Here is a 23,753-nt window from a genome sequence, read left to right on the forward strand (position 1 = left end):
ATACTTCTTTAGTGCGCAGGGAACGTTTTCAGAATGAAGATAGAGCCTAGTGAGGGTGTGCTCTGTCCTATCTCTCGGCTCTATCCTCCTCCTGAAAACGAGGACGGTGCCAATGCCAACACGGTGACAACCAAAGCATTTTCAGATGCAGAAATTGTGATGGGGGTGCATATTGACAGCAGCGACGAACGTGTAAACGCCTAGGAGCTTGCTGTGCTGTTTCTTTGGTGCTCACAATGACGGCAAGGACGAGCTCGAAATAGCGGCTGCAGCTGAAAAAAGCAGTCATCCGCTTTAAGAAGACTCCGGTAATGTCTAATAAGGACTATTTTTTTTAAGTGATCTGCCAGCTAGTGTGCTGAATGTTGTGAAAATAAAGTGCATCGTTCTTTATTATTTCGCTAGTTTTCTGCCTTCCGACGGCAGTTTTTTTTTTTTCTGCGCGGCAAGGTGCTTTGATATTAGGTGGTGAGCACATTCTCTTTATCTGGCTAATTGTCGGTAGAAATGTATATGGTTATAATAACAAACTAATGGTTATAACAAGCTAATGGTTATAACAAAGTAATTACAATTCACCCTTATGCTTTATCATAACGAGGTTTGGCGATATCTCTGGAACGCAGGCTGTTCGAGGACTTGATTGAGAGCAAGGGCCCACTATCGATTCACGACAAACTGCTGGCGAGCGAGGTGATGAACTTTCCTGAGCCTGCCCAGCGGACGGTTGCACGAGGGGGTGGCCTGCAGAGCTTCCTGCTCCGGTCACTGCGTTTCACCTTTGATGGAGACATGGTTTACACCATGCGCATGAGACCTCGGCGCCCCTGCTCTCACAAGTCGGATGAGATATCACTGCCAGACGATGGCTCCGATTACGAGGTGCGAGCTTGAGAATTTACATGCAAGATGCAGTGATTTCTGTGCCATCTTGTGCCTAAGCATTCATTTTCTACCCTAATTTTGGTGAAATTGACGGGTTCAGTGGCAACCACAAAGACGTGTGCGTTTACTAGCAGTGTGCTTCAGGTTCTACATTGAAGCCGGCCTTCAAGGAGGTTTTTATAGGGGGTGCGGGGTTGGGGGGGGGGGGGGGTATTTATTAACTATAATTGTAGCAGGCACCTTGGCAGAGTTCACAATAGCTCATCGTGCACAAATGTTCCTTGTTCAACTGGACACTTGAGGTGTCCACTGAGGTGCAAATCATGACTAACAAATGAGAACGTGAAGGGACCTAATAACGCAGTCATGTCGTACTCTCTAAGGAGGGAAGCAAGGATCAAATCGCAAAAAGAGGCGAAAAAAAAAAGCAATTTTCTGAAAAAGTCATTTTCAGTTTCGTAGCCCTTTTCCTGATTCTGAAATATCTTCACTGAAAACCATACAGCAGGGCTTTTAAAAATTGTTGCGCCCGCAGAGGTGGCAAAAGTTATTGCGGAAATTCAAAAAACGAGTTTTAAAAAAAGTTATTGCTCCGTGGCGGCACGGACAGGCACAGCGATTTTGGGCTCGTCAGAAAGAGAATTTCTCCATTCTCGAGAATGGAGAATGACGAGAAAGAGAATTCTCTTTCTCGTCAGAAAGGGAATTTCTCCGACTCCTCCGTTCAAAAACAAGCACACAAAAAGCAAATGTTTGAAGGTCGTTTCAAGGCCCCCGATTCGCTGGGGCTGCCATGATGCTCCGGTGCGCCACGCTATTGGTCCAATTGTCGCTCCGTGTGTGTCATCTGCAGCTTCTGTGTCGCGAAATCACGGCTGTTGGAAATAAGGCAATTAAGTTAATGTTCAGACTCGTTCTGTCTACGTGGATCCATGATAATTACACTTTTCCAAATGCTGCAGGAACTCTGTCATCTGACTACAATAGTGCAACACACATTCATCGCGAAGCGCGCCTCGAACCTGTATCGAGTTCACTCGTCGAACTCTTTCTCGAACTCTTTCTTAGACATTCTGCCCGCCGGCATCTCAGAGCTCGTGACGGGAGACTTCGGAGGCAGTGTACTAGTGGTCCAACATGGCGCACATTTAAAGAGGCACTGCTGCCGTGCTCATCGCGATCGAGCTAACAGTTCGGAGTTGTGGTTAGGCCTCACTGGCCTGACTCCGCTCGCGGTGCCGTTGTTCAATGCGAATTTTAACTTTGCAAGCAAAAGCATCGTCGAGCGGACATGCGAAAGTGAACAAGCTGCAATGTCTTTCTTTGCAAGCAATAGATCGCGCTGTACGGCGTTCGATGCTGCCTCGGAATTGCGAATCTGCATTTTACGCCTTGGGAGCGGATCCTTCAGCTGGAAGCAAGTAACCACGGCCACTCTTGTCGCGCAGCGATCGCTCGAAGCAGCATGGCGAATTCGCATGTCGGCGCTCTAAAATGCAAGGGCAAGCACATCGCATGCCGGTGTTTCGTTGCCACGGCTGGGCATATTGCTCATTGCCGCCCAGCATATCAGGTGCCGATTTCCCAGACGCTGCAGCCAAGCGCTTGGCGGAGAATATAAACCCTCAGTGGTGATATAATTTAAAGTGCATTTCAAGCCACGCTTTGTATCACAGCAAGTTTTTCATGACCAGGTAAAGAATGATGTGTATCAGGACGAGACTGAAAAGAGAACTTGTTTGGAAGAGGGGTCGAATTTTTATCTGCCGAACTTGCGTCAAGTAAACTTCTCAGAAGTTCCTGTGTCACACAGTCTGACTAAACTGTCATAACTGCCACAGCATGCCTCATCTAGCAACCTGGTAGTCTCGCCCTTAAAAAAGCTGGCAAAGAATGACCAGCAAAGAAAAAAATAAAACACATGCGGCAGATAAAAAGAGAGAAGGGCATCAAGGAAGTCCTTGATCCTTGAAAGCAAGGTCACTAAATTTTACAGCATTAGGGCATTTTGATTTTTTTGTAGTGACTGTGCACTGTGCAACTTTAGTGCTAGTTTTTCAAGAAGCATGTTTTGATCCGGCAAACTCACTTGCACGACTATTGTTTGATGAATTTTCATGCGCTACGACGTTTTAATTTAAGATCGCTAAATAATTTTCTTACTGTTCAGTATGATAATATATGATAGTATGACAGGACAATAACAAATGCAATACGCAAATATAGATGTTATATTTTGTATAAAAAAAAAATGAGATAAAAATATTTATGGATTGTCATAGCATGAACCATTCCTATGGCTAAAATGTAAGAGCAACTGAAAGTTTTTACGGTGTTTTTTTTAAGCATCCTTATGAAAAGATGAAGCATCCTTTCATAAGCATCCTTATGAAGCATCCTCATGAAGCATCCTTATGAAACTTAATAGCCATTCTGTACAGTTTCCAATAAACATGGCAAATTTCATTGCTCTACTGCCAGAAATTAAGAAATTCAGCTCCGGTCCTCGCCTTGGCAATTGAGAAACACTTTTGTGTGTGTTGACCTAGAGTAATGCAATTTGGCAGTCATACCTAAGAGTGTCCGGAATAGCTAAAATGAAGTTTCATTGCAGTATTTCGGAGTTTTCTAACTACACTGTTACATAATCTGATGACATATTCTGCTGGTAAAAAGCCAAGCAATGTAACAAAAGCTGCCAGGAAGTTTCAAGTGGTTTCGATCTTTACTCAGAAGAACACTACACGGGATGACATTATCCAAAATTGTCTATTCCTTTTATTTTCTCACAAATAATGTCCCTATCAGCTTTATTGTTTGCATCAAAACTTCTTATACACTAATTATCACATGCAAAACAAACTATGCCTTAAGCAAGGTAAAGAATGATGTCATCCTGCCAACAAGAAGTCATCAAAGATTTAAAAAAGAAAGCATTAAAATTTGTGCAGTCACTGCTACGCTACAGTTTTTATAAGCTACACAAAGTGCCCGAAACACACTTCAGAGAAAGTGGCTTTTGGAGTTTTTATAGCACTCCACCTTCCCCCAAATGATTTTTAAGGTATATGGATGAAACTTTCAAGGCATGTTAACTACACTTAAACTAGAGGAACTGCAACGTTTCTTGAAACTCCCTTTTCTTTTTTTATGCAAAAAAAACAGTATTGAGAAATCTGCATTTAAAGTTCCAGCTTTTCTTTAAGTCTCAAAAAGACCTAAAAACTAAACTTGTGCGAATAGTGATTTTTAGGTTCGAAACAAATCCGAAGTGAATAGTGATTTTGGTCGAATAATTTCCAATCGAATTCGAATAGAATATATGTTGTGTAAAGAACTAGCCTGCACAATATATATATCTTTAACAAGGCCTCTATGCAAGAGCTTTCCTTATTTTTTTCCATTCAAACGAAGTTGGAACAACTTTGAGAAGTAGCAGAATTTGACTTTCAGCATGAGGGAAGTGATAAGCTGTAAAATATGTAACATTTATTACAGATAGTGTGTATACGCTGGCAAAACAAGCTTTTAAGCTTAAAAAATGATCAGTCAAATCGAGGATATGTTTATTTAAAGGGACCCTGCAACAGTTCTTCAAGTTGCCATGGATTGTATTCACTAAGTAAGATTATTGCCTTATGAATAAGCCGCCGCAAAAATTTTTCGAATCTGTCCAGTATGAGCGGAGTTGCAAAGATTTGTCACATGCTGCAATTGCATTCTTTCTTCACGTCCCGACAAAAGTGCTTGAAGCAAAGCCGAAAGAAACGGCATAGGGAAAAAAAATACAGTGAAACCTCGTTCATACGTACCTGCCGGGGACGACGGCGTAACTACGTACTAAATGTACTACGCATTAATCATCAGCCACAAAATTTGATCTCCTGGCATGCGCTATCGCTGCTAACAAAGGAAGAAATTCAGTGCCACTGGAAATGTTGCCTGAAATGCTCACGGCAAAGCCATTTCTTTTCTTTAGCCGAAGTACAGAAACGTTTCTGACTCGTGGTGGCGACGCCGATAAGCATTTCAAAACAGCCGCGCGATCCGGGATACGCAGCGTGGTAAAGTGCCAGAACGGACACAATCGGCTGTTTGTGATAGTTGTTCCGCGGTCTACTTCTAAGCGAAAACTGACGCAGTTTTATTTTTTAAAACGCGGTGCAGTCACAGAGAGCCAAACCTTGTTTTTTGCGTGGCAAGTTGCATGCAGCGCTTCGCTTACTTTGCGCACACCACGACTGCTGATCCGCTTGCTGTAGAGTACACCCTCTCCGCTTCAGGTGATGCACAGATTTAGCTAGTAGCCTGACGGGTTAACGACGCGACGAAGAGCTTTCAGCAAGCAATGTGCTTTCCACGATGCTCTAACAGTCCTGGCAGCAGATGGAGGCGCATTTAGGCTGTCACTAAACTGAAGCGTGCAGCATGGTAACAACAGCGCTACGCTTGCTGTACTGTGCGCGCGTTGGCATAATGCAGCAAGGTTTCTCAGTGCTCGCGATTCGCTATGCTCAACTCTGCGACAGCAAGCTGCTTGCGTTTCTGTAAAGCAGTGCGCGCTTGAACAGGGTCCCACAAAACGAAGCGGCAGCGATCGGCGGCCCAGCACGTTCAGGTACTGTGATAAGGCCTTTCTCTGGCAATAAGTCATACCTGCAAGTTTGTCGGTAGTCGCCACCTTGCCTTTGTTTTTTCCCTAATGGTTTCTCGCAATGTCATCGCCGCAATCGCGCGGAAGTCGAAATAACTTGTGGGCTAATCTCTGCACTTATCCACATGATGGAAAACCATTCACGGCACATTGTGGTGTATGTAAAGTTAAGCGGAGCAGTAAAATTATGTCGTGCAAAATGTTATCGCTGTACGCAGTTAGTACGCGCTAACCCTTAGGCATAGGCTGAGCACTTCGGCTTAAGTGGTCCGCGAATGGTCTATTCTCTATGAGAGAGTGTTGGGGCTTCGTTGCAACTACGTTTTAACCGTTAGTACGCTTAAAGCAGGTACACACTAACGAGGTTTTACTGTACGTCACGTGTGTTCGTGACCTTGAGAACTTTATCTCTTTTTATTTGTCATACTGTTAACCCTCACTTGAGGGTCGTTACAGGGAGGGTGAAGAATTGAGTTGCACAAAATTAAATATTTGAAAAATCGTAAGATGAACTCTGCAACATGTAGCATAATTATATGAGAAACACAGTTACATGCTTTTTCACTCAATATATTTACAACATGATCTCTATGACAAATGAAACATTTCTAAAGAAACACATACATGAACACTGATAACTATACATTCTCAACAAAATGCCTATCAAGAGCAACCTCAAAATCACTCTAAGTTCTTATTTGCACCATATCGTTCGGTAATTCATTCCACATATTAATAGCATCGGGAAAGAAGGAAAATCGGAAGATATCTGTTCCAGCATGTATTGGTTGTATGAATATAGTGCATGTTGTTCTTGGAAACCTTTTGTAAGAATGCTTAATAATCATCCCTGTTTATTTTCACCCCGGCATGCAGGATCTGAAAAAGAAGTTTCAACCTTTTCCCGCCTTCTTAATTCTAACGATTCTAATTTACATACTTTTAACATTTCAGTAACAGAATCCCTTCTTCGATATTTGGAGCAGATAAAGCGAGCTGACATTCTCTGAATGCGTTCCAATTAATTTTTTTTAGACCTTTTGGTGTGGGCTCCACACAGCGCTAGCATATTCTAATCTCGGACGCACATACGTTTTGTAGGCAAGCAGCTTGACATCTTTTCTGGCTCGGCCTAACTTCCTTCGTAGGAAGCACAATTTTTGACATGCTGATTGACAGATGTTATCGACATGAGGACGCCAGCTCAACTTATCTGTTATTGTTACACCCAAGTATTTAAAATTAGACTTTCACCAGCATATTATCACCAATGTTATATGCAAACGAAATCACTTCCTTCTTTTTTGTAATGTGTGTAAGTGGATTTTTTTTATGTTAATTTCCATACCCCATTTAGAACATCATAAGTTTAGGGTTTGTAAGCACTGATTGATATTCACTTGATCTTCTCTGCATGATACCGGACAATAGATTAGGCAGTCATCTGAAAATAGCTTAATTTTTACTGGTGGCTGGACAACTGATGATATGTCATCTATGTATAAAAGAAAGAGTAGGGGCCCCGATACAGATCCTTGAGGCACTCCCGAATACACCTCCCGATTTCCCGACATAGCATCTCCCACTCTAACGGCTTGTTGTCGATTGCTTAGATAAGCTCTGATCCAACTGAGAACATTCTCACTAATACCGACATTGTGAAGCTTGAATAGCAGCTTACGGTGTGAAACTCAGTCTTTGAAAATGCCTTTGAAAAATCGATACATATAACATCGATTTGCATGCAGGCATCTACAGCTACACGCAAGTCGTGTATAGTTTCAACCAGTTGTGTGACTTTTGAAAGGCCACCGCGAAATCCATGCTGAAAGGGGCATAATAATTCATTTTGTTCTAAAAATTGCCAAATATTTTTTGCCACTATATGTTCAAATATTTTACAACACACCGACGTGAGTGAGACAGGCCTATAATTGTTCAATGTTGTTCTATCACCACCTTTAAAAATTGGGACAACAATTGCTCTATGCCAATTTTGAGGTAACGAGTGGCATTTTAAAGATTTCTCGAAAATAATCACTAGGTAGTACGACAGCCACTCTGCAAATTGTCGCAAAAATTGATTCGATATACAGTTAAACCTCGTTATAACGAGACGGGCTATAACGAATTAATGGATATAACGAGCAAATCCTAACTCCCCTTGAAGGTCCCCATACGAACCAATGTATCCAAACCTCGTTTTAACGAGGCAAAATTTGCCTGTTATGGCATATAACGAACAAATTTTGTTAGGAAGTAAAATTTTGAGCCAATGTCACGACAGTGCACAACGCGAATTTGAGACGGCGCGCAACGCGAGAACTGTATTTAGCAGTTAAAAACTCCCGCCACGCGCCCTCTAGCAACGCGTGCAAAGCAGACTGCACGCGCTGTTTCTGGAGGAGAGGTCGCTGCACGTGCGCCGCTTGGCTACCACCGACAGCGGAGCACTCCGCGAACATCTCGCCCTTTTCTTTTGTGTCTTCTTTATATTCTCCCTCTCCCCTTTCTCATGGCGCTGAGGTGCGCTTCCTAATCTTACATACCCCCTTCCCCTTGAGTAACCGGTTCCTAGAGGGCAGCGCAAAAGAGCGCCCCTTCCTCTTCACAGTCACTTTCTCTGCAAGTGTTGTCGCTCGCCGACGTGAGCCGCGTTGCTTTTGCCTGCGTGTTTCTTCTCTTTTTCGACCGCTTCCGCCTTTTATCTTTTATCGTGCTGCGCTCGTAATTCCAATAACATGAATGCGCCAGACGGGAAGCGAAAGCGCATAACGCTAGATCAGAAGGTGGCTATGATAAGAGTCGTCGAATCGGGGACCAAGGCAAGAGACTTTGGCATATCGACGAGCACACTGTCAACCATCTTGAGAAAGCAGGAGTCCATCATCGACGCTGTTGCACTTGGCGTGAAAGGAAGCGCTAAGAGGATGAGGGCACCTGCCTTTGAAGCGATCGAAAGGGCCGTTTTTAAATGGTTCTTGGACACGCGGGCCGTGAATCTGCCACTGAGCGGCGCCTTGCTGCAAAGAAAAGCGAGAGACTTTGCCTGCATCATGGGCTATGACAACTTCGTAGCAAGTTCGGGTTGGCTCCAACGCTCCAAGGAGCGCCACGACATTGTCGGGAGAGCGGTCTGCGGCGAATCGCAATCTGTCGACGAAGCAGAGGCAACAAGTGGGCGAAAGAAAACATCGTACGGCTGCTAGAAAAATACAGCGCGGAGGATATTTTTAACGCGGACGAAACCGCTCTTCTTCAAGATGTTGCCGCACAAGACGTTAGCCCTCAAAGGCGAGCCGTGCCATGGCGGCAAACAAAGTAAGCTGCGGATCACTGCGCTACATTGTGCAAACATGACCGGCTCTGAGAAGCTGCCAATTTTCGTAATTGACAAAAGTGCATCCCCTCGCTGCTTTAAGGGGGGGACATGGGTCTTTAAAATTTTTTTTCTGTTTTTGGCTCAATCTTGACCAAACCTCTCACCATCTTGGACAATTTTTCATGCTGATTTCAAATATGTAATTGTTTCTGAAATAGCTTCAGTGGATAAAAAGATATTAACATCTGTAATTTAATTAATTATGCACTTCATTGGGGGCTTTTTGGCAACTTAATCAAGCCAGATCCAAAAAATAAATGCATAGCCCCAATGCTGAGGGCTTTCTGTATGGGTGATGCTATTTTTATTAATTTTTAGGCATTATATAGATAAGAAAACAGACCAGCACTTACAATGGATATTCTGTTCAATTTTCGCTCATTACTATCCATAATTGTTACTAACAGTATGCTTCTAGAGTAATCAAAATAGCATCACCCCATAGGTAATGTTATTACAAATAAAATGATACCAAGTTTGTCATTCTCAATCAACAGTAACATATAAGAAAAACCCCTAAGGTTTAGTGTGGTGCACAAAAACATCGAACTGAGAAAAACGCATTTAAAGTTTCTAATAACTGTAACTTTTGCTAAAGTGAAGCTAGAGCAATAAAAATGGCACCGTTGTATAGCTCTACATTATGTGAGCATGGCTGTACCAAATGTGTCAATGCACCTTCCCAAAATATTTGCCACAGCTCATTTAAAAACTGTGTACTGGCCGTTGAATCATTATAAGGAACCCAGTCTACAACTTTGTGGCTGTTCTAGTGCACTGAAAACCAAAGGAAGACGCATGTTATATATAAAAACATCGCCCTTTTATACATAAAACACTGTTTCAAGTAAAACACACATTTTTGTCCCAGACATCCTTACAATTCTACAGCATGCCAGGGCTGTATGCAGTGTCTCTTGCAGGCTTATGTCGCTTTGCAAGTGTTGCCTTTGTTGAACTGCTCTGCAGGTGCTCCCTCCGCGATTTGTGAAGCCGAGTAAAGTGAAGATTTGTGAAGCAGAGTAAAACGTCGTGTCGACACGACCTTGAGTGGTTCCAGTAGTGCCGGATGACGATCCGCTGACGTGATGATCCGACGAAGTGCTGCAGCTGGGCCGAATAGAGTGCACCACTTCGGCAGGCATTCGCGCCAGCGAATCGTCGTCTGAATGTGCTGCCTCGGCAATAACAGGCACTTGCGCCAGCGAGTCGTCGTCTGAATGTGCTGCCTCCGCAATAACAGGCATTTCCGACAGCTCGTTGTCGTCAGAATGCGCTGCCTCGGCCATCTCCGGCGTTCTCGGCGGCGCGCAGGCCGCTCCCTTCTGCCGCGCATTCCACGCTCGCTTTTATTCCTGCAGAAAGCTTGACGAGTGTTCTTCTTCAGGCGAGCTTCCCAAGCCATGTCGGCGAAATGCAGAAAGACGTATACGTCGGCGACGTCTGTACACGAGCGGGTAGCAGACGAGATAACACGCACGAGAGCAGGCGCCGACGGAGCAAAACCAAACAAAAAAAAAAAGAGCGAGCAACCATGGTTGCGCCGCCGCGCCAGCCAATGGTAAGCGCGAGACGGGGGGGGGGGCTCGCCAGCGCGCGCGCTCTAGCCAATCAGCGGTCCGGCAGACGGCTTCACAAAACGGGGGAGGGCAGTCGTTGTGTTGGAGCTACGCCATTTTGAGAGCCCGCAAAACGCGCACAAAGGAACCAGCTTCAAAACAAGCCCAAGATGGCGCCGATCCGCCAGCTGCTTCGCTGGCGGTGCGCGCGGGAAGTTCGAACAAGTTTTCTGTTTTGCGGGTTGTTTTGCGACTCCCGTGATGGTTTGAAAATAGATTTTAACCTATTTTTTTATCGAATTTAGCGTTAATAATTTGAGGAGAGGTGTTTATAGGTTCAAAGATTCGAAAAATGCGTTTTTCTCAAAATCGATTTTTGGCCATTTTTTACTTTTTTAAGACCCGCGTCCCTGCTTAAGGGGAAGAGGCAGCTCCCACTCAAGTACGTAGCCAATCGCAAAGCCTGGATGATCAGGGAGATTTTTTCAAAATGGCTTTGCGAATGGGAGGAGAAGCTGGCAAAAGCGAACCGCAAGGTGTGCCTTGTTTTAGATAACTGCACCGCCCACCATACCGCTGCCATGCTTCAAAACATCGAGCTGCTGTTCCTCCCTGCCAACTGCACAGCAAAAATACAGCTGCTTGACGAAGGCGTGATTATGTCGCTGAAGGCAGGTTACTGCAAGCGTGTGATAGACAAGCTCCTGCTCAACATGAGGATGAAGTGAGACACCGATGTTGACTTGTACGCTGCGCTCGAAATGCTTCAGGCGGCGTGGATGAGTGTGACGGCGACCACGATCGCAAACTGCTTTCGACACGCCTCATTTGCCGCCGCACCAGACGCCAGCGATGAGTTATCAGACGAGCCCATTGTGCCGGACGGTTTTGCCACATCAAACGAAGTCGCTGCATCATGGACGGCACTTCATGACGCCGGTGTCGTGCCTGACAGCGAGTCGTTTTGCGACTATGTGAGTGCGGACTCGGAAGTGGTGGCAACGGAGCAGCTCCTGGATGACGATATTGTGCGCGCTGTCAGTGATCGTAACGCAACCAGTAACAATGACTCTGTCGACGAACAGGAGACAAACGTGCCGACGGCGTCGGAGGCATTAGACGCGGTGGACGTACTGCGCCGCTACTTCGGCGCTCACGAGGGCGACGAAGATGGCTTGAACATTGCGGCCGCAGCTGAGAGAGCCATCGTTCGCATCAGGAAGATGCATCAACGTCCAATTACGGACTTCTTTGCAGCTAAGTCTGCCTGAAATCCAAGCTGTGTATATTGAAGTGCATTAAAACAGGTGCATGACTTTTTCCTTTTCATTTGGGAATGCGGTTATTTTGCTTTTCATTTGGGAATGCGGTTATTTTGTTGCATACCACCGTGCGGCGGGATGCTATTTCGCCCGCTATTTTTTTGGGGTAAGTACAGTGCATAATATTTGCGGTAAATGCCCGCTACGGCTATAACGAAATATTGGTTATAACGAGCAAATAGCGGCAGCCCTCCAATTTTGTTATAATGAGGTTTGACTGTACCGTCAGGTCCACATGACGTTTTGGTATTTAAAAGAAGTAGTTGAGTATACCTTCTCGGTTAATATTTATATCATCTTCCTGAAGTGTCACTGTAGTACCCGATTCAATTTCGTCACCCTGATCCTTACAGAAAACCGATTAAAAAATTGATTGAGCCTTTCAGCTATGTCTGACTTTTCTGTGATTACTTCTTTTCCATCTACAATAAAATCGATTCCCTCATTCGCTTCCTTAAAAAACAGCCAAAACTTACGTGGTGAGTTCGTTAGAAAGTTAGTGAGTGTGTTATTGAAAAAATGTTTCTTTGATTGCGCTATCTCTGCTTTCAAGTTTTTTTTTAGCACATGATATTTCGGTCGAGGCCCTATGTGTTCTGCACAGTCTTTTTAGTTTACGCTTCATGTGAATTATTTTCCTACTTATCCATGGATTTCTTCGTTTTGTCTTTTTAACGCGAGTGGGTATGAAGTCTGAACAGTAACCTACAATTTCCTTAAAACATTTCCAGATCTGTTCAACAGACTCAAGTTTTGATTCCTCCTGAAATTCGCCAAGCGACATTTCTAAAAAGTCGGATTGCCGTATCATCAGCACGATCGTATTCTTTAATATGTGCATAGACATGATCCTTTGCTCGAAAGCCGGTATAAAAAAATACGTCAACCGCAACCATTCTATGGTCTGATATACGGCATAATCAGTAACTCTACTCGTTATGAAACAATGTCTAACAATGACTGTGACGTAGGGGTAGCTCGCGTATAATCTTTTACAATTTGTGTGAGGTTATGAGAAAACATCAGCTCTAATAACCTATCAGCACTACGGGTTTCCGCATGACCAGTTGAAAAGCTTACCCAATTTATATCCGCTAAATTAATGTCACCAGCCATTATCAGCCTTGTGTTTTCATTTACATGATCACACAAAAACATATTTAATTATTCTAAAATCTCGGTTTGACTTCCGGGTGGTCTGTAGACGGCTCCAATGAGATGCGCATAATTAGCGTAATTCACCTTGCACCACACCGTTTCTGGCAACTGACAATGTACTATTGTTGCCGCTACATTGTTTTTAATTATCACTGCCGGACCGCCACCTCTGGTGTCCCTGTCCCACCGGAATAGTATCTTGTATCCTGGCGGTAGGATGCAGTTATCTGTTATAGCACTATTCAACCTTGTCTCCGTTAAGACAACAACATGGGGGTTGTGTGTAATCAACAAGATTTCTAAACCTGTTACTTCATTTACAATGCTTCACGCATTCAGTGAAAGAATTTTTAGCTATGAACGCGCCGTCTCGGATGATTTTATGCCACTTTCATCGGTCAGCTTTGGCACATTCGAGCTGCTATGAGCGGAAGTTGCAGAGCTGTGGTTACGTTTCTTGTTATCTTTTTGTTGCTTACATTGAGTACGAATATTTCGTGTCGGATCCCACTGATAAAGCTCGCCGTTCACTTTGAGCTTGTCATGAATCAATTTCACTTTTGCTGCCTTTGTCCTTTCGGTTTCGAAGCTTTTCCATAACTTTTTCCTTGCGTAGACAGTTTCCTTTGCGTAATCATTGCTGACACTAATAGTAGTCCCCTTCAATTTTTTGCAGTTTTTTAGCACATTTTATTTTTCGTGGTAATCGTAAAAATTAATCATGACCGGTCTTGAGCTATTTAGTTTTTGCTTGCCGAGCCGGTGGATTCAGTCAACTGATTTTACTTTAATATCCAATTTTGCGTCAAAAAGTTTATAAACAACAGTTTCTGTCAGGTCTGACTCGGTTTCACCAGAATCTTCCGGTAGGCCGAAAACGAGTAGATTATTACGTCTACTGCCGTTTTCGTAATCAATTAACTTCTGTTCTTGTTGGCTAACTATAGTTTCCAGCCTGCTAATTCGCTCGCTCATTTCTTCAATAACTTTAAAATAGTCCGTCAACTTTTTAGTTTTAATATTTAAATCGGATATTTCTTTCGTCATAGCATATATCTTGGTTTCGGATGCTACTTGTTTTTCTAAGATTTGCTCCAACATCTCAGCAGTCCTTGGCCCCGGGTTTTCCTCAACATCACCAGACTTTAAAAGCATCAACACCACAGACCAGCAATCAATGACACAAGCAATACAAATGTGAGGGCACAGCAATACCAACAAAAATCGGTTGTAACTACTATAACATGCTGTATTAGAGAGGTAACGAACCTGCATAAACCGCAATGCCGACTTAGACATGTTGCCTGCAGGCCATGTGCTATGCCCTCTGAGGGTTCCTTGGTTGGGCTGCTCCTTTTCTAGCCGAGGTGTTGATGACGTCACTGATGATAGACGAGCCGTCCAGGTGCTGCTTTCAGAGTCCTGATAAGTTCCGTCGAAAGGCAGCCAATTTTTGCCACCAGTTGACACCAATGATGGTTGATCCACCCACTTGTTGCTTACAGTTACCTGATGAGACTCGTGGGAAGGTAGCCAGAATGTGCCGCTCGTAGTTGTCGCTCCCACAATCCACGAAAGTGCCTGCATAAACAGCAATGCCGACTTAGACATGTTGCCTGCAGGCCATGTGCCGTGCCCTCACGGCACATGGCCGTGAGGGCACGGCACATGGCCTTGGCTTCACATGGCCTTGGCCTTGGCACGGCACATGGCCTTCTTTGAATATGCGACTTTTCAGTGTGATTGCGCTTGTACGCGTGGACATTTCGCGGCCACCCGCAGCAGCCCCAGTTACGAACGAGCGCCCCATGCTTAACTCGGCCAATGGCTGATACAATGGCTGTGACGAGCGATTGACATTGTGGTGTTATTTGCCGAGAGAAGAAAGCAATTTTTGTCTGACCTTAAGAATTCGTTGTGAATTCCAGGTTACGTGCTGTGCAATAATATTTAGCTCGCGTGCTCTTGGTAGCCTCGACTACCTATCGGCAGCGTTTGGTGACCATGCTCAAAAAGTGTTGCAGGGCCCCTTTAAGTTTGAAGTAAAGCGTCGCGCCAGAGCAGATTTCTCCTGGATAGGTGCTTTCACGGTTTAGCACCGCTATACTGCAGTGAAACCACCTCTACAGGTTGTTACGTGCGGTTTAGTATACATCTTTTCGTTCATGCTGAATACTTCTAAATATTTGATTAATTAAATTTGAAGCGAATTCGAATACTATTTGTTCGAATATTCAAAGCACTCGAATATTTGCACAAGCCTACTAAAAATTATCTTTGGTTTGTCTTGTCATATTTGACTTCTCAAACATGTGGCCATTAATTAAATTCGAAGCGAATTCGAATACTCTACTATTTGTTCGAATATTCGAAGCACTCGAATATTTGCACAAGCCTACTAAAAATTATCTTTGGTTTGTCTTGTCATATTTGACTTCTCAAACATGTGGCCTCTGCCCAGTGTTTCTTTGTTGGCACTTTTTTTTTCATAACCTCTTGGTTGAAATCCATAACAAGTATGGATTTCAAACCAAGTTCTCTGTAAGAAGGTGTGGTGTGATAGGCATGACAGAAAACATTGTAATTAAACAAGGCCATATACTCCGGGGTGGATGCTGTGCCACTTGTGCCGTTCTGCGCCAATCTGACAGGCTGCGCACAAACGACAATATCCGGAATAATTGTTGATTGGAAGCGTAAACCACCAAATTTAGCTGATTATTATTGTTGACAGAGCAACACTGAGTGTTGGCTACATAAAAAACGCAGCTGCAATGATATCGAGTGTTTCGATCACGTTGTACGTTAGTTCATTCGAGGGATTTGCTAGTGCTTGTCTGATTGCCGTGGTATCTCCGCAAAAGTGGTGGCACCAACATGAGAAACTGCGAATCATCTAGTAATACAGTGAAACCTTGATAATTTGTACCAGCTGGGAACGCGGCATGGTTATGCACTAAATGGCAGTGCGCGTGTACAAGTATCAATGTGCATCTCCTTACGTGCGCCATCGCCACCAATAAACAAATACAGTACTACAGTGGATGTTTCCCAATGTACTCACCAGGAAGTATTTTCTTCCTTTTTGCCAAAGTACACAAAGGATACTAGGCTGGCACTCTCGTACGATCGTTTTATTGCGCGCAGTGGCGACGCCATGGACCATTTCAAAACAACTGCAGGGTCCGGAATACGCAGCGGCTGAAATAGTGACAGGTTGAATACTATCAGCTTTCTGCGATACATATGGGCGCTTCTCTACCGCGATCTGATACCAAATGATGTCTGACAGTTTCACTGAAACATAGAGTGGTTGCGTCAGCTCTGACGATATTCTTAGTTGCCAGCAGCGTGGCACCTATGTGCTGCCCATGTCGTCGCTGCCTGGCGTCTCGCCGTACTGTGCGCGCAGACTTGCTGTGTGAAATTCTCATCCTCATTTCGCTCCAGACCAAGCAGAGATAAGCAGACTAGTATGTTTAATTAGCGTGGAGATAACAGAGTTCTGCCAAGCGTAGTGCCCTACGATTATCTATGCTCCTCCATTTCACACATCAGGTGCAACGCTGCAGAGGCTAGCGAGGCTCATTGCAGTAGATTCATTCACGTGAAAAAAATCGTGCAGTGTTTTTACCTCTCGGAATATATTTTTTTTGTTTTAGGCTGAGTAATAAATGAGCATGTTTCATATCATAACCTACACATGCTCACCCATACTCACACTCACACACAAGCATGCACGCGCTATGGAGTTTAGTAAGCTGATTTGTACTGAATGTTTAGTTTTTGAAAACCATTGGAATTTTTTTCACGGGAAATAATTCTGACTGGTGATGATGTTTGATCCTAGAAAGCAGCTCCAAAACTAACTCGCATTGTTGCTCCAAAACACATCTTTTGGTGTTCCGAACCTGCTCCCCTTTTACTGTGCAAAGCTGCTCAAAAACGGCATTATTTGCTCCCTGTGCTGCTCCAAAACACAAAAGTCCACTTGCACCTCTGTATGCTGAAATGATTACACATTTTCCCTCTGTTCACGCTGTTATTAGCGTAATCATGTACCTATTGATTAGTAATTGTCACAGTTTTGCCACAAGAGCAAAGCAATGAATGCGATAGCAACCAATTGGAATGTACCGTAATTACTCGAACCTAACGCACATCATTTTTCCGGTTAAGCAAGTTCATAAATCGCATGCACGTCAGAATCGAGTGCGAAAAAAAAAAATGAATACGGTCATTCTATTGCCATCCGCATTTCCAAAATGGCCGCCCCCTACGTGCGTCGGCATGGCGCGTCGACCATTTCTGCCTATGTGTTTCCCATGTGCGGCTCTTCGTATGTGTGCTAAGGAGTTCATCATCTTTTAGTTCATTAGCATCGACGGCATGGAAGGGCCGACTCCAAAAACTCGACGAGTGCACTACGATGCCGCTTCTAAAAGAAAAGTCATCGCGTGGGGGAAACAGACGAAAATCGGGCCGCATCGCGGTCGTTCGGAATTCCCGAAACGTGCGTGCGGGACTGGCGGAAACAAAAGCAGAAGATTGTCGACAGCAAAAATTCACGCAAAGGTTTCAGTGGACCACAGCAGGGTCGGTTTTCGCAAATTGAAGAGCTGCTCGCCGAGTATGTGCTGAGCAGCGAGCGGCACAGCGGCCTGTGACGACAGAACTGCTTTAAGTGCGGGCTATGCAGTTAGCTTTTGAAAAAGGGCTAACGCGGAGCCAGTCCAAAGTGAGAAGGTGCTGGCTAACTAACTTTATGAAGAGGAAAGGTTTTTCCCTCCGAAGGGGAACATGCATATGCGAAAAGTTTTGCGGAGGAGTACGATGAAAAGCTTCACAGTTTTCAGAGGTTCGTCCTAAACTTGCGGCGCAACAACGACTACCTGCTTGGGCAAATCGGGAATGCCGATCAGACGCCTCTTTACTTCGACATGCCTGGCACCAAAACCGTCGAGAAGAAGGGGGCGAAGCAAGTTCACGTGCCGACATCGGGCCACGGTAAAACTAGAGTGACGGCAATGCTCCTTTGCACGTCAGATAGGTACAAGCTTCCACGTACCTCATATTTAAACTGAAGGCCCCCTCACACACACACACTTTTTCGCGGGGCAAAGTACGTGTGGGAGATGAGCCACATCGTGATGAGCTGGGCTCCAAGCTAGGGAGCCTTCATGCGCGCAGGCCGCGCATACATGGCTGCCTACTCCGAGCGTGCTCGTTGTGCCATCTCGCTGGTAATGCTGAAAATATGCCATTTCCCCCCAGAGATTGGCCCTGCCAGCGTTAAGTGGCAGATATAAATAGCTTGCCGTTTCAACCTTGACAAAAGTACTCCTTTGTGGCTCAGTGAAAAACACCACGAGCTCAGAGGTGAGAAGTCAAACGCTTCGATTCCGTGCGCCGGGATCTTTTTCCTGGATTATTTTTCTTCCTTGCATTTTCACATATATAGATAGGTGAACATTGTCGTCCTTCATGAAAGGCAATATGCGAACGCGTGTCCTGCACTTTGTGACGGCTACCCACAGCACCATCAACTGACAGCAAAAGAAAACACGTTCGCTTTCAGCATCCTCAGTTTCCAAAAATAAAATAAAATAATGAGTTATAGCCTGTAGACAAGTGCTGCGGGTTCGCACTCCATCTCGGCTCACGTTTGTAGTGCGTAGTCCACGGAGCAGGATGCAGTAATTGCCTGATATTGCTCGCTGCGCGAGCGGTTAGGGAACATAATCTAGCAGCAATTGTTTACCGGCCATGACTCGTTATCTTGCTTGGCCATAGATGACGCGAAAAGCGAACGTGCTTTCTGCACTTGTTGGTTGATGGTGCTGTAGGCAGCCACCGCAGAAAACAGGCCACGTGTTCGCGTGTTCCATTTCATAAAAAAGGACAGTATACATATACATTGAACGACGACGACGACAAACACCAATGGCAAGAACGAGCCGACAGTGTCTGTATAGTTGCTATCGCAGTGATAATCAATAAATATATTTATATATAGAGAGCTTTGTTGCATGATGAAATGGCTCGCACCATGACAGCCTATGCCTTCCTTTAAAATAACGAACATTCGTGGGCAGGAAACTGGTGGCACAGGAATTTCTTAGCAGATTATTTAACGACGAGAGTCAGGCATATAAAAATTCATACCCCTGCTTCATACGTGTTTTTTTGACGTTATAGCCGTGAAAAGCATCATCATACGGCCGGTCGTGGCAACGCTAATCTACGAGGCTTTCATTGTTTCAGAACATTCGTGGACCCTCATGGCAATACCAAGCATGGCTCCAAGAATGTCTAAATCACATATCTAGAGCTTGTTGATGACACTCCATATGAATGTAAAGGGCGCGACTGCGGAGGCGGTGCAGCCGGTGCATCATGCTCTCGGCGGTGGCATTTGGTGACAATGCATGAAATGTGTAGCTACAATGACAAAAAACCGGTGTGCACAGTGCTTGGTATCGCATTTTCAAGTGACAATGCATGACTATCCCAAGCAATTCTTGGTACTCGGGGGGCTGCTCTGACAAGTATGGCCGTAGCGTGCGCTGCCGATGCATAAAATGCCCATCTGCGGTTCCTTGGAGCCAGCAAACGATGTGCTTCGTTGCTTCTGAAGAAGCATGTGCGAAGAGTGCACTAGCATGTTGCTCTCGCCCGCAAAGTTTGAGGTTCATCTCGCCGTCAGAGGAGTTAGGCCTAAAGGCGACTGACATGGTGCGCCGCGTAGTCTACGAGTGTGGTGCACCATAGTTCAGCTCCTAATCCTACGTGATTGCCGACCGTGAACACTCCCAAAATAGTTATTTTCAACAGCAGTGTCCTGACAGCGCACAAGCAGCAGACCACGATCTCCCGGAGCAAGCATCAGGGCAATGGCGTGGGGAGCTGGGGCAAAATGGTGGACATGGCCAATCAAAGGCCTCGTAACGCCTCCCAAGTATTTGCTTTTTTGCGCAGTTTTTTCGGAGTGGAGAAGTCAGCTGAAGCGAGAAATTCGAACACTGAGAAATGCTCTTTTTGATGAGACCTATAAACCGGCTTCTCGTTGTGCCATCGCAAACTATAATTTTTTGAAAATCGCTGTTTTCTAGCGTTTTTTAGAATAATTTCTGCCACATAGGAGGGCGAGACCAGTCCTTTTAAGCATGTCTGTGCAGCTGTTTGAGTAGATATTTTGGAATCTGTAGAAAGATGGTTCCAGAAACTGAAAATTGATTTTCAAAATATCGATTTTTTTGCCATTTGTGCTATTCGAAAGTTGCATTTTCTGCTAATGTCAAACAGAGCTATTCAACTGTTTGATAATTTTATGTACAATTTTCTGCTAATGTTAAACAGAACTATCCAACTGTTTGATAATTTTATGTACAATCTAGTTTTTATTACACTATTGGCATTCAAGTTTTTAAGCTTTTGGTAGTAGATTTCAGTTACCGAAGCCAGTGAACTGGTGGTGGTGTTAGCGTTGTAATTTGGCCGATATTTTTCAGGACGACGACGAATTTGTGGAGAGTGATGAGGGAGAAGAGCGCGGTGCGGAAGCGGCCAATGAATACGACTCGTCTCGGTACATCGAAACGATGCGCCAAGTTAATTCTACGCCCAGCGCAAGTGTTGCTAGTGGCGACTCTACACCCAATCCCAGCACAGCTTTAATGAAAGCCATTGCCAATTGCAACTTGAATCCCAATGCCACGGCCTTTGAACTGCCTCTCGACAACCTGGCCACTGGTTCGCAGTGTGGCGATGCTCAGCTGCCAAGTTCTTCTACAATTGAAAAGAGAGCGTTGCCATCAGCGGCTGCAACAGCAACACGCACCGACACAGGCCGCGAAGTAGTGGTGCAGAAAATTCTCTCTGAGCTGCCACCAAAGCAGCTGTGCGAGAGCCTCATTCTGGCAGTGAATTCCTTCCGGGGTCCGCTGTCATCAGAGACGTTGGCTTCAATAAACAGTGGCCTGGAGCACTGCAAGCTGTGCAACAAAACTGGAATGCAGGACCTATGTGTCCAAGTGGATCAGGTGTGTGGATTTGATGTTCATTTCACAGTGAAAGCTGTTACAAGGGTCGCGTGCGCCATATTTGTCCGTCGCCACTGGTGTTCGCAACCACTAAGCGCAAAATAAGAAAAAGTTAACTAAGTGAATAAAGGACACCAAGACTCGATGGGATTTGAACCCAGGTCCCCTGTGTGCCAGCTCAGTGTTCTAACACTGAGCAATGTCAGTGCTTGAAACTCAGCCGGAAACTGACCGTATTCAGACTTTTTGTCGGCAAAGTAATTGCGTTACATGAGTAATTTTACATTTTAGAACAGCTAAAGAACAATGACGCGTCAAACAATGTGAATAGCGCAATGAACTGAAGTAGTATTGAAAGACGAGCTAGTTGGTCAGTGTGCGCTAAAAATAAGTTACGATAGCGTGATGAAATGGCTGTAGAATGCTCCAACCCATTACGAAAGCTTCAGGCTTAATTCGTCAGCCAGTGACGGTCACAGCATCAAAATATTGCAAGAAATTCCTTGAGAGTGTGTAGCAAGTACCACGCTTCTCTGAAAAAGAATGACCCTGCAAGTGTGCCTGTAGCAGTTACCCAAAGCGTGTGTAAAAGAGGTAAAAGGCCACTCTTCCAGTTTTCACTGTGACTAGGCCTGGCGTTTTTTTGCCTCAGAATCGGAAAAACGAAAGCTTGCTTAGCATGAAGCATTGACAGGGATTGTGTTTTCATTAGACAAAGATAAACGCTAAGCTTTATATATTGATCGGGCCTTCAATGTTGTAAATATGTGCTTGCTGATAAATTTAATAGCGAGCATGGTATCATGCACGTTGTGTTGACAGTGCCTTGCTTGCAGATCTTCAGGATACAACTTTTGTTTGCAATAGGTTTAGAACACTCAATCTTGTTTTACTGCATACAGTTCTCAGTGCAGATTGTTGTGATTTGTTGGTTTTTCTTTGTAACTCTCTGAGGCTAGGAAAAATTTAGCTTCTAAAGAGCACATTAAATGTGTGTGTTTAAAAGCTTCATGCTATACCAGGAAAGTAACAAGCCCTGCAAGTCTCATCAAAATCTATCGTGAATTTCAAAGGAAGAAACGTGACTAATTTCTGTGCCATGGGAATTGTGTGGCATCTCTGGGTTTTCACATTGCAGTCGGCAGAGTATTTGGAGGAACGGGACGCCCTGCTCGAACGATGCGAGATGCTTACACACGAAAACGCTCGCATCAAGGAGCAGTTTGAGAGTGCCCTGGACTGCAACATGCAGACGAACAGTAAACACACCGTCGAAACCAGCAAGTACAAGGAGAAAATAGAAGAGCTGAATAAGGAACTGCAGGCAAGTTTGAAATACATCTGGCTATCCAATTTTTTCTTTTTCCTCGATGCATCAGTTTTCAGAATGCAAATGATAGTATGAATGTCAGTAGCAGTATGTCACAAAAGTGCAGTTGAATCCCTTCACAACAGAAATGCACTTGAAAGCAATTACATTGTATTTTATAGGAGGTGTCTCGCTAAGCAGGATATAGAGCATTTTCTTATCAACCTATATTTCATCGGAGGTGCACATGTCTCTTATACCCAACTCTCTTATAAAGGGGTTCCACTGTATTTGCTTGGTAGATTAAGGGGGGTTCTACTTTGGCTTCATGATGCCTGACATGTTAGGAAAAACGTGCAGCACAGCACATACCGTATTTACTCTAATGTAACACGAGTTTTTTTTCCAGATTCTCTTCATTTAAAGTTCACCCTCAAGTTGCAATGAAATACCTTTTTTTTTTTCTGAATGGAGTGAAGCTGCGCTTCACGTTTAAGTTAAGTAAACATGTTTGGAAAGGCTAAGAAACAAGAAAATGACAACACAAGATTTAAATAGTTTGCCGTATGGGCCGCACTGCACATTTATCCTAATACAGTGAACTCTCGCTTGAAGAACTTCAGGTGATAGTAAAAACCGGAATATAGGTCAAATCACATTATAAGTCGAAACCCCCAACTCTGAATCTCCAAAAAAAAATTTTTTTAAATCGCAAAGTGTCACGGTGCACTCTTTCCTCGATAAATAAATATATGACACAACCAGCTGCACTGTGGTGGCATTCCTTTATATTTCTACGCTAATCTTATGTAGTTAAACGCGAGAAGGCCACAAAGTAGTGTCACTCAGACTCGTCCGAACTTGAGTCCGACGACGTCTGTTTCTCGCTAGTTACGTCCTCTGTTCCATCCAATGCAATGCTGATGCAGCATTTGCGGAAAGCGTTGTGCACCATCTTTTCCGAGAGAGATTTCCAAGCTGACGACACTTAGCCACAACAATTGCGAGCGGTGGACGTTGTAGCCGGCCAGCGAGGGTCCTGTGATTGTCGCCCAATATCCACTCATTGTAGAGCTTGTGTACGCGAACTTGAAGCGTTTATTGAGCACTACGTCCAGTGGCTGGAGGATTGATGTTAGTTCCCTAGGGATCATGACAAGGTCTGTCTTTCCATCAGACAGGGCGCCCATTACATTGGCCGTGAGGTGGTCTCGAAATAAGTCAAGCACCAACATGCTCGGTTGCTGAAAAAGTGCACAGAGTCACCAATTCTGCACAAGTCGGATCCACTCAAGCATGAGGAACTTGTTCATGAACCCTTTTTCGTTTGCTCTCATGATAACATCCCGGGAAAAGTCTTCTTTTTATAGCCTTTTTCTCTTGAAAGTGACATGAGGAGGCAGCTTCGTTTCATAGGCTGTGCACACGAGCATCACAGTAAA

General features: G+C 44.5%; 1 protein-coding gene across 8 annotated transcripts in view; it reads left to right on the plus strand.

Moving 5' to 3' along the window:
* LOC119172328 (uncharacterized) overlaps positions 1-23,753 on the plus strand; it is a 182,162-nt gene that overhangs the window by 94,485 nt on the left and 63,924 nt on the right. For all 8 annotated transcript variants that reach the window (XM_075893600.1, XM_075893598.1, XM_075893604.1 and 5 more), the window contains 3 exons: positions 627-882; positions 20,472-21,002; positions 22,141-22,326. In XM_075893600.1, the coding sequence (XP_075749715.1) occupies positions 627-882; positions 20,472-21,002; positions 22,141-22,326 (973 nt within the window). The remainder of the gene's footprint in view (positions 1-626; positions 883-20,471; positions 21,003-22,140; positions 22,327-23,753) is intronic.

Source organism: Rhipicephalus microplus, chromosome 4, assembly GCF_043290135.1.
Source record: "Rhipicephalus microplus isolate Deutch F79 chromosome 4, USDA_Rmic, whole genome shotgun sequence".
NCBI classification, from domain to species: Eukaryota; Metazoa; Arthropoda; class Arachnida; order Ixodida; family Ixodidae; genus Rhipicephalus; species Rhipicephalus microplus.